General features: G+C 37.3%; 1 protein-coding gene across 1 annotated transcript in view; it reads right to left on the bottom strand.

Moving 5' to 3' along the window:
• LOC131894250 (vomeronasal type-2 receptor 116-like) overlaps positions 1-1,388 on the bottom strand; it is a 48,544-nt gene extending 47,156 nt beyond the window's left edge. The window contains exon 1 of the mRNA XM_059244476.1: positions 1,195-1,388. Coding sequence (XP_059100459.1) covers positions 1,195-1,388 — 194 coding nt within the window. The remainder of the gene's footprint in view (positions 1-1,194) is intronic.
• Positions 1,389-12,660: the final 11,272 nt, after the last annotated feature.

Here is a 12,660-nt window from a genome sequence, read left to right on the forward strand (position 1 = left end):
GAAAAACACCTTTATAAGTGTTTAAATATCCACATACGCCCTCAATGAAATAAATTATTCGTCACTATAGCTATCATGAACCACAGGTCTCTGAAATCTATCTAATCTGTCTTACAAGAATTACCCCAGAAATCTCTGATAACCTTACTAATTTGTCAGTAGTTATAATAATTTTCGGTAATAGCTACCAGAAATAAAAGTGCTACAAGTAAACATTAATAATATGAAATTCAACCTCAGAAAATGTTGAAATCAACTTAGCATGGAACCTTAGGGAAGTGTTAAACTGAATAAAGTTAAGCATACAAATACCTTATCACTTAAATATGAGGAAGAAAAGTCTTCTAAAACTGGAAAGATGCTCCAGTTTATAACCGTGTTCCATGCTAACAAATATTGGGCTATAACTGTCAGTCTAGCATCTAATCAGGGATTTCAGTGATTGCTGCTTCCAATAATACTCTATTCATGCACAGACAAAAACAGAATGCTGTGATTCTAGTGAATTTACTCTTAAGCATCTACAAATCAGACTTTCTGTTGCAAAACTGCACTGAGTGTCTTTATTACCTACAGAAATGAATGTGTCCAAGTAAAACAAATAAATTTCAGAAATAAAAATATCTCACAACTGCCTGCTCTCTTTCTCCTTCTGAGATTGCTGTTCCAGATGCTTAAACTATTGCATAGCATGAAGTAAAAGTATAAATTTCATAGAAATGTATAAGTAGACCCTACAGAATTAAGCCTGCTGTTATATATGAACAGAAGTAGCAGTGGTTTCTCAGATGAAAATGGGGCATGTGATTAAAAGGACATAATCATCTACTGGACATCTGAGGACAGAAATTTTGCTGTAAACTCTCATAACAAATCTTAGAAAATTAGCTATTATGCTTTAGTATATGTCACATGATCCTATGCAATTACATCCCATACTAGGGAAGGATGGGCATGCTAGAGTAAGTTGAGAGCATTAATCCTTGAAAAGCAATTGGTGAAAGGAAGGAATGTCAAAAAAATCTGTCCTTCATTAATTTATAAAACTAATAAATAGTGAAAGAAATGCATTAAGAACTGTTCTATGGAATTGGGAAAGAATTCAGAAGAAAGGCTACAACAGGCGTTGATGAATTCATCATCATATCCTTGATACCTAGTACAAAAAATGAGTAAATATAAGAAGGTACTCACATTCTGACATTCTGATAATGACCTGTGGCTTTGATTTGTCTTTGCCAAGAATAAAAAGGGAGCAGTGCAGCAATCATGACATCCCCCTCTTGGAATAGATTTGATTTCTTCATCAAAGCACATGAAATAGGGTCATAAGAATACATAAGCTGAGGAAATAGCAAGATAAGGCAGATAAAAACCATAAGAAACATTATTAATAAGTATTAAAAGACCTAAGCCTTTGTGGAGGTTAAGTTGGTGGCTGCAATTTTGGAATGTTTGAATACCTGGTAAGTTTGTATGTATATGTGAGAATATTTTATCTTGACTGGGATGCCCAATTGAAAGCCACCCCCTGGAAATTGTGTCTCTACTTAGATTGCTAAAATCCTCTAGAGAAGTGTGGAACACTTTCCACCCTGGGGCTCTGCAACTGAGGAACTTGTTCAAAACAGAATCAGAAGTTGAAAAATATGATTGAGGATTGTTATTCTCATTCCCAGGTGTCATGTTATATTCAAGACCACATAGAATAAGGCTGAAGAAAATATCTCTCTTCATTAGGGCAGTTTTTCTAAAACCAGTCCAAAGAAACAATAGCATGAAAATATTTCAAGATGATTTTAAGTGATGATGCCTTTTAGATAGTAGATGAAAGAATGAAAGTAGGCCCTTGCACATTAGGGCTCAATCAAAGTTATTAGTGTATCACATCTATCCAGATCATTCAGTCATGCATAAAGTGGAGCAGCTACACTCAATCAGTGTCCAGTGGAGTCAAGGAACTTTTTTTATAACACATTCAAATCTGAGTACCAAACTCATCTAAAAATATCAATAGACATGTATGTGTTTTGTCTTGTTTGGGAAGTTCATATTGATTAGAAATTTCAAGTCAGTTACCCCAGGTCAATATGTAAGTCAACTCTCCTGTTTGTTTCCTGAAATTTGGCTTTTTGATTGTGGTTGCAATGTGTACTTCTCCTTCATGAATCCAAGGATCAATATTTGTCATGATCATTCTCTACAGCCACATCACAGTGGTTAAGTATGTATTATTTTCTTTTCTTCTTATATTAAAAATAGATTTTTATACAATATATCTAGATTACAATTTACTCTACCTGACCTACTCCAAGATTTGCCACACCTCTCTATCCATCTAAACCCATACTTTATCTTTCTCCTCTCTCACATTAGAAAATACACACATATCTGGGGAATAATGATAAAAATAAAAGAAAGTAGAGTAAGACTTAACAAAACTGAACTAATTAGAATTTGACAATACAAACAGAAGTTAAAAAACAACCCATATAGATGCAGAGATGCACTAGTTCCCATATTTAAGAAGCCCAGGAAAACACAAAACTGAATACCATAATACATACCTAACATACCTGTAGGGTAAAAAGAAAGAAAAAAGAAAAAGAGTTAAGTTGTCTGCCACAACATTATGAAACAATGACCCTCCAAAGATGCCACTGAGTTCTTTATGTGTTGAGCATCCACAAATGGGCATGGAGCCTGCCCTTAAGAGTGGTTTGTTCCCATTGCAGATCAAAGGGTTTGTAGCCAGGTTGATGATGTAGCTTTCTCCTATGGTAACAGGAAAATGCCTTCCAAGTACCATGAATACTAGTCATAAAATTTGAAGGCTCTGTGGAGGAACCAGCCCAGCTTCTCCATATTCAGTGGATTATCCAGGCATTGTTCTCAGCAACTGGGCGTTATATGAGTCTGTGGAAAGCAACCAATAGCCTGCACTATGTTGGTGTTTCCTTATTGCCCAATTGGCCAATAAATCAAGCATAATAAGGCATTACTGGCACTGGAAGTTTCATTTCCTGGTGGAAGACATCTAGCTGGGCTTTCTCTCCCCCATTATTTATGATTCCATTGAGATTTATTTCAGATTTGTACATATTTTAAGAAGCTTCTACTGTAGTAGGTTTCCACATGTCCCCTAAAGTGGCCCTTAGTTTTAGCTGTCCTTCCCTGTATTCCCTATTTTATCCTTCTCTATTCTCTCCCTCCCCTTTTGGTCCCCCTATTACATTTTCCCTCCCAGTCTTTCTATAACTATCTATTCTATTTTCTGTTCTGAAGAAGATTCTCCCCTCTCCCCAGTCATTTACTCTAAAATGAAAACCTATGTGGTTATATGGATTGCATCTGGTTTATCAAGTATTTCACAGCTAGCATCCATAAATAAGTGAAAATATACAATATTGTCTATTGGAGTCTATGTTACCTCACTCTGGATTTTTTTTTCTAGCTACATCAGTTTACCTGAAGATTTCATGATTTTTTAAACAGGCAAGTAATAGTCCATTATGTAAATGTACCACATTCTATTTATCCATTAACCCACTGCTGGACAAGTAAACTATTTCCACTTTTTGGCTATTGCTAATAAAGAGATCATGAATGTACATAGTTGATCAAGTGTTGCTACAGTAGCATGTAGGGGCCTTTGGATATATACCCAAAAGTGAGATAGCTGCATCTTGAGGTAAAATTAGTCTCACCGTTGTGCTGATATATTGTGTACCCCAGTAAAGCTTACCTGGGGATCAGAGGACAAAGCCAGCCACTCTATTAAACATAGAGGTCAGGCGGTGGCAGCACATGCCTTTAATCCTAGCATTCTGGAGGCAGAGATGCATCGGGATCTCTGTGAGTTCAAGGCCACACTGAGAACAGAGCCAGGCATGGTGGCACACACCTTTAATCCCAGCACTTGAGATTTTGTCTTTGTTTGGGAAGGACACATGCCTTTAATCCCAGGAGGTAATATGGCAGGAAACAGAAAGGTATATAAGGCATGAGGAAACAGGAACTTGCTCTCTTGGGACTGGGGATTTCATAGAGGTAAGAACTTGTTGCTCGCTTGCTCTATTTCTCTGATCTTTCAACTTTTACCCCAATGTCTGGCTCTGGGTTTTTTATTAATAAGACCATTTAGCAATTCGTGTTACACACCCTCCTGAGGAACCACCACACTCATTTCCATAGTGGTTATTTGCACACCATCTAGCAGTGGATGAGTGTTCCATATACCCCTTATCTGTATCTGAATGAGTTGTCATTTGTTTTCTTGAACTTTTCCATTTTGACTGGTTTAACATAAAACCACAAAATAGTTTTGATTTATATTTCCCCGATGAGTAAGGATGATGAACAATTTTTTAATGTTTCCCAACTATTTGTTTTTCATCATTTGAGAACTCTTGTTTATACATGTATACAATTTTCTAATTTAGTTATTTGTTCCTTGATGATCACTTTTTTTTTAAAGTTTTTACACAACTTAGTTATTATCCAACTATTAGATGTGGAGTTGATAAAACTTTTTACACTGTAGATTGCCACTTTGTCTGAAACATACTGCCCTTTGCCATGCAGGTTTTCAGTTTCATGGGGTGACATTTATTTATTGTTGATCTTAGTGCCTGTGTTCTGTTCAGAAAATTTTTTTCCTTCACTAGTAAGTTCAAGACTATTCTCCTCTTTCTTTACTACAGATTCAGTATCTCTACACTCATGTTAATGTCTTGATCCATTTGGAGGTGAGTTTTGTGCAAGATGATAAATACAGATTTATTTACATTCTTCCTCATGCAGCCAGCCAGTTTGACTGAATATGTTGTCTTTTTCCCAATGTGTATTCATGGCTCCTTTATAAAAAAAAAATCAGTCTTCCCTAGGTTTGTGGATTATGTCTGGTTCTTTAACTCATTTCCATTGATCAACAGGTCTATTTTTATGACAATGCCATGATGATTATTATTACTAGAGTTCTGCAGTATAATTTGAATTTGGGGATGGTGATCCCTCCAACAGTTCTTTTATTATTCATGAGAGTTTTTAGCTATCCTGGGTTTTTTGTGTTTCCATAAGAAGTGGAAAAGTATCCTCCCAATTTCTGTGAAGAATTGTGTTGGAAGTTGAATGCGAATTGCATTGAATATGTAGTTGCTTCTGATAGGATGGCCATTTTTACTTTACTAATCTTACTGATCCACAAGCTTGGGAGATCTTTATATCTTCTGATATATCTTCAATTTCTTTCTTCAATATCTTCAAGTTTTTTATTATGCACGTCTTTGACTTATTTTGGTTTGGGTTACCAGGAATTTTATGAGTATTTGTAAGAAACTAGTTCCCTGATTGCTTACTCTGTCTATTTTATACTTTTATACAGAAATGTTACTAACATTGTATGTTAATTTTGGATACTGCTACTTAGCTGAAAGCATTTATCGGGTGTAGAATTTTCTCAAGAGAATTTTTGGGGTCATTCATGTATACAATCATATCATCTGAAAATAAAGATACTTTGACTTATTCTTTACTATTTGTGTTCCCTTGATCAGCTTCAGTTCTCTTATTACCCTAGCACCCTAACTAAAACTACAAGTACTATATTTAATTTTTCTCTTCATTTTGGTTGAAGTTGGCTGTGGGCTTGTTATAAATAACCTTTATTATGTTGAGGTATGTCCTTTGTATCTCTAGTTTCTCCAGGATTTTGTCATGGAGTGTGGTAGTTTGAATATAATTGGCCACCATATGCTCATAGAAGGTGGCACTATTAGAAAGTGTGGCTTTGTTAGAAGAGTTTTGGCCTTGTTGAAGGAAGTATGTCACTTTGGGTGGAGTTTGAGGTTTCCTACGTGTTGGTTTTAAATAATAAGTGGTGCTGTTGCCATGAAAGATAGGAAATAAGGCATGACAAAATCCAATATCAGAGCTTTATTAGGAGGAGGGGCCAGAAGAAAGCATGGCCAGGCCTGTGGAAGAGACACATGAGGAGAAGGGAGAAAGAGGGGAGGAAGAGAGAGCAGAAGAGAGGGGAGGAGTCTGTGTCCAGCTTTTTAAGAATTTCCCTGCACATGTGCATGTGGGCTTATGGAGATATGCCACACATGAGCAGATTGCATGACCATGCCGTGTGCATGACGTAATCATGGAGCACATGGATGACATAAGACATAAGACCCCTTACTTAGCTACTGAACTGCGCATGTGCGGTCATATAGGAGTGGCTGGAATCCTACCATTCCTGACTTTTTGCTTATTATAAAAAAGTGGGTGAACAGGAATAGGGATGTCATTTCTCCTAGAAGACTGCTTCCAGCTGATTTGATAGGCATTGGTTGACTCTTGGCAAGGGTAGGGAAGGGGGCTTCTGAGGTAGACAGTCATCCTGGTGTTGTCTGCTGCTTTGGGAATTGTCTGACAAAGTGCTGTCCAGGTGGATTCAAGCTGGTTCCAGAAGTCACTAACCTGTCCAGGTGGAGTCTCTCAAAATTGGAAAATTTTTGAACATATTAAGAAGCAGCAATGAGAAAATTAAAGTCAATAAGCCCACCCTTCACTGATTGGGAACAGTAAGGCCTTATCTCAGGGATGGACAGACCAGGTTCCTAGCCCCTAGGCCCCCGGTGCACATTCTGTGGCCCTCCCTCAATCTATTGGAGTCCCAGGGATTAGCCAGCTGCCTCTTCCCTTGCCCCCTCACCAAGAAAACAGGCCCCTGTGACACCAGCAACCACCAGAGTCATAAGCTCATCCTGCACTGACTAGTAACAGGTAAGACCCCATCTCCAGACCGGGCAGATGAAATCCCTAGCTCCTAGGCCCCAGGGGCACATTCTCTTCCCCCAACCCCTCACAAAGAAAATATGTCCCACCCTGTACAGATTGAGAATAGCTGCTCCCTGAGACAGAGCCCACTGGTGCCCATTGGACTAAGGTCTGTTCCCTGAGACACAGAATCCATCAGCATTGATTGGACCAAGAGCCCAGATTAGACCAAGAACTCCCATTATACCAAGAATATCAATCAGACCAAAAGAAGCTCCCTCAGACAAAGACACCACTTGCATGGAGTGAAGGAAGAGATGTGTAGACACCAGTGCAAAAATACAGTCAACAACATAAAGACCAATATGGCACCATAAGAACCTAGTGGTGCTACATCAGCAGGACCTGAACATCCCAAAGCAGAAGAAGCAGAAGAAATAGACCTTGAAATGACTTTAAGAAGATCATAGAGGTCTTTAAAGAGGAAATGAAAATTTCCCTTAAAGAAATTGAAGAAAAGACAAACAAATATTGGAAGAGATCAATAAATCCCTTAAAGAAAGCCAAGAGAAAGCAATTAAACAGATGAATGAAACAGTCCAAGATTTGAAAACTGAAATAGAGGCAATAAGGAAGACACAAACTGAGGGAATGCTGGAAATGGAAGATCTAAGTAAACAAACAGGAACTACAGATGCAAGCATAACCAACAGAATGCAAGAGATGAAAGGGAGAATTTCTGGCATTGAAGATATAATAGAGGAAATAGATTCATCAGTCAAGGAAAACACTAAAGCCATAAAAGTCATAACACAAAATGCCCAGGGAACTTGGGACACCATGAAAAGACCAAACCTAAGAATAATAGGGATAGAAGAAAGAGAAGTGTAGCTGGAAGTTTTTCTGTGTCCTGCCAGATCCTGCAGCCACTCAAACCTAATTAAACGTACAGAGGCTTATATTACTTACAAACTGTACAGTCTATGGGCAGCCTCTTGCTAGCTAGTTCTTATATCTTAAATTAACCCATTTCTATAAATCTATACTTTGCCACATGGCTTGTGGCTTACCAATACCATTACATCTTGCTTTTCCTGGTGGTGGCTCACAGCATCTGCCTTGCCTCTCCTTTCTCTTCCTGTTTATCTGTGTGGATTTCCCAACTGCCTCTAAGCTTCCTTGCCATAGGCCAAATGACTTTATTTATCAAACAATCAGAGCAACACATATTCACAGCATACAAAAAGATATCCACAGCAGAGGAGAATATCAACTCAAAGGCACAGAAAATATATTCAGCAAAATCATAGAAGAAAACTTTCCCAACCTAAAGAAGGAAACTACTATGAAGGTACAAGAAGCTTCCAGAACACCAAATAGACTAGATCCCAAAAAAAGTCTCCTTGCCACATAATAATCAAACCACTAAACATACAGGATAAATGCTATGGGATGTTCTCTATGCTGTGAATGTGTTGCTCTGATTGGTTAATAACTAAAATGCTGATTAGCCAGTAGCCAGGCAGAAAGTACAGGTGGGACAAGCAGAAGAGAATTCTGGAAAAAGGAAGGCTGAGTCAGAAAGATGATGCCAGCCACTGCCATGAGAAGATGTTAAGATACCAGTAAGCCATGAACCACATGGCAACTTATAGATTAATAAAAAGGGGTTTATTTAAGATATAAGAACAGTTAGCAAGAAGCCTGCCGTGGCCATACAGTTTATAAGTAATATAAGTGTCTGTGTTTTCACTTGGTTGGGTTTGAGCCTGCGGAACTGGTGGGTAAGAGAGATTTGTCCTGACCCTGGGCCAGGCAGGACCAGGAAAATGTTAGCAACAGATAAAGAAAAAAATATTAAGAGATGCAAAGGAAAAAGGCCAAGTAACATATACAGGAAAACCCATCAGAATAACACCTGACTTCTCAATGGAGAGTCTGAAAGCCAGAAGGTTCTGGACAGATGTTATACAGACATTAAGAGACCATGGATGCCAACCCAAACTATTATACCCAGCAAAACTCTCAATCACCATGGACAGAGTAAACAAAATATTCCATGATAAAACCAGATTTAAATAATACCTATCCACAAATCCAGCCCTACAGAAAGCACTAGAAGGAAAAATCCAAACAAAGGAAGTTAGATACAACCAGGAAAATACAGGCAATTGATAATCCCACACCAACAAATAGCAAAGAAGAGAAATACACAACACTACCAACAAAAAATAACAGGAATTAACAATCACTGGTCATTAATATCCATTAATATCAATGGTCTCAATTCACCTATAAAAAGACACAGGCTGACAGAATACAAAAACAGGACCCATCCTTCTCCTGCATACAAGAAACACACCTCAACTCTAAAGACAGACACTACCTCAGAGTAAGAGTCTGGGAAATGACTTTCCAATCAAATGGACTTAAGGAGCAAGCTAGTGTAGCTATCTTAGTATCTAATAAAATAGACTTCAAATTAAAATCAATCGAAAGAGATTGAGAAGGACATTGTATACTTATAACAGGGAAAATCCACCAAGATAAACTCTCAATTTTGAACATTTAAGCCTCAAATACAAGGGCACCCACATTTGCAAAAGAAACATTACTAAAGTTTAAATCACACATCAAACCCCACACAATAGTAGTGGGAGATTTCAACACCCCACTCTCACCACTGGATATATCTGCCAGACTGAAGCTTAAGAGAGAAATAAAGGACCTAACAAAAGTTATAACTCAAATGGACTTAATATCTACAGAACATTCCATCCTAACAAAAAAGAATATACCTTCTTCTCAGAACCCCATGGAACTTTCTCCAAAAATTAAGCACATGCTTGGTCACAACGCAAATCTCAACAGACACAGAAAAAAAAATAGAATAACCTTTTGTATTTTATCAGACCACCATGGATTAAAGTTAGATTTCAACAACAACAACAAAAATTACAGAAAGCCTACAATCTCATGGAAACTGAATAATGCCCAAAAGAATCACCACTGGGTCAAGGGAGAAATAAAGAAAGAAATTAAAGACATCCTAAAGTTCAATGAAAATGAATGTACTACATACTCAAACTTATGGGACACTATGAAAGCAGTGCTAAGAGGGAAATTCATAGCATTAAGTGCTCACATAAAGAAGTTGGAGAAATCTCACACTAGTGACTTAACAGCATACCTGAAAGCTCTAGAACAAAAAGAAGCAAACTTAATCAGGAGGAATCGATGCTAGGAAATAATCAAATTGAGGGCAGAAATCAATGAAATAGAAAACAATACAAAGAATCAATGAAACAAAAAGTTGTTTCTGAGAAAATCAAGAAGATAGACAAGCCCTTATCCAGACTAACCAAAAGGCAGAGAGAGAGCATCCAAATCAACAAAATCAGAAATGAAAAGTGAGATATAACAACAAACAATGATGAAATTTAGAGAATCATCAGGTCACACTTCAAAAACCTGTACTCCACAAAATTAAAAAATCTAAAAAGAAATGGATGACTCTCTAGATAGGTACCACATACCAAAGTTAAATCAAGACCAGATAAACAATACAAAGAGACCAATAACCCCTAAGGAAATAGAAACAGTCATTAAAAGTCTCCCAACCAAAAAAAGCCCAGGACCAGATGATTTTAGCAAAGAATTCTACCAGATTTTTAAAAAAGAGTTAATGCCAATACTCTTCAAATTCTTCCACACAATAGAAACAGAAGGAACATTACCAAACTCCTTTTATGAGGCTACAGTTAGTCTGATTCCCAAGCCACACAAAGATGCAACAAAGAAAGAGAATTACCAACCTAGCTCCCTCATGAACATTGATGCAAAAATACTCAATAAAATATTGGCAAACAGAATCTAAGAACACATCAAAAACATTATCTACCATGATCAAGGAGGCTTTATCCCAGAGATGCAAGGATGGTTCAACATACAAAACTCTGTCAATGTAATAAATACATCATAAAAGCAAACTGAAAGAAAAAAAATCACATGATGATTTCATTAGATGCTGAAAGGGCCTTGACAAAATCCAACACCCCTTCATGATAAAGGTCTTGGAGAGATAAGGAATATAGGGAACTTACCTATATGTAATTAGGCAATTTACAGCAAGCCAACAGCCAACATCAAATTAAATGGAGAGAAACTCAAAGCAATTCCACTAAAACCAGGAACAAGACAAGGCTATCCACTCTCCCCATATTTATTCAATATAGTACTTGAAGTTCTAGATAGAGCAATAAGACAGCAAAAGGAGATCACAAATTGGAAAGGAAGAAATCAAACTTTCACTATTTGCGGATGATACAATAGTATACATAAGTGACCCCAAAAATTCTACCAGGGAACTCCTCCAGCTGATAAACATTTTCAGTAATGTGGCAGGATACAAGATTAACTCAAAAAATCAGTAGCTCTCCTATATACAAATGATAAATGGGCTGAGAAAGAAATCAGAGAAACATCACCCTTTACAATAGCCACAAATAATATAAAATACCTTGAGGTAACTCTAACTAAGCAAGTAAAAGATCTGTATGACAAGAACTTTCTGAAGAAAGAAATTGAAGATGTCAGAAAATGGAAAGATCTTCCATGCTCATGGATAGGGAGGATTAACATAGTAAAAATGGCAATCTTACTAAAAGCAATCTACAGATTTAATGCAATCCCCATAAAAATCCCAACACAATTCTTCACAGGCCTGGAAAGAATAATACTCAACTTTATATGGAAAAACAAAAAACCCAGGAGAGCTAAAAAGAATCATGTAAAACAAAACCACCTATGGAGGCATCACCATCCCTGACCTCAAGCTCTACTATAGAGCTACAGTAATAAAAACAGCTTGGTATTGATATTAAAAACTGACATGTGGACCAATGAAATCAAATTGAACACCTACGAACACCTAATTTTTGACAAAGAAGCCAAAACTGCACAATGGAAAAAAGAAAGCATCTTAAACAAATGGTTCTGGCATAACTGAACGTCCACATGTAGAAGATTGCAAATAAATCCATATCTATCACCATGCACAAAACTCAAGTCCAAGTGGATCAAAGACTTCAATATAAAACCAGTTACACTGAACCTAATAGAAGAGAAAGTAGGAAGTAGTCTTGAATGCATTGTCACAGGAGACCACTTCCTAAATATAACACCAGTAGCACAGACACTGTGAACAACAATTAATAAATGGGACCTCTTGAAACTGAGAAGCTTCTGTAAGGCAAAGAACACAGTAAATAAGACAAAACGACAGCCTACAGAATGGGAAAAGATTTTCACCAACCCCACATCTGACAGAAGGCTGATCTCCAAAATATATAAAGAACTCAAGAAACTGGACAAATAACAAAAAATCCAATTAAAAAAATGGGCTATAGAGCTAAACAAAGAATTCTCAAAGGAAGAATTTCAAATGACCAAAAAGCATTTAAAGAACTGCTCTGCATCCTTAATTATCAGGGAGATGCAAATCAAAATGACTCTGAGATACCATCTTACACCTGTCAGAAAGGCTAAGATCAAAAGCATCACAGACAGCTTATTTTGGAAAGGATGTGGAGCAAGGGGACTACTCCTCCACTGTTGGTGGGTGTGCAAACTGGTACAGCCACTTTGGAAATCAGTATGGTGGTTCCTCAAAAAATTGGGAATCCATCTACCTCAAGACCCAGCTATACCACTCTTGGGCATATACCCAAGGAATGCTCAGTCATACCACAAGGACACATGCCCAACTCTGTTCATAGCAGCAGCATTTGTAATAGGCAGAACCTAGAAACAACTAGATGCACCTCAACTGAAGAATGGATTAATAAAATGTGGTACATATACACAATGGTGTACTACTCAGCAATAAGAAAC

The sequence above is a fragment of the Peromyscus eremicus genome, chromosome 17 (genome assembly GCF_949786415.1).
Source record: "Peromyscus eremicus chromosome 17, PerEre_H2_v1, whole genome shotgun sequence".
Lineage (NCBI taxonomy): Eukaryota > Metazoa > Chordata > Mammalia > Rodentia > Cricetidae > Peromyscus > Peromyscus eremicus.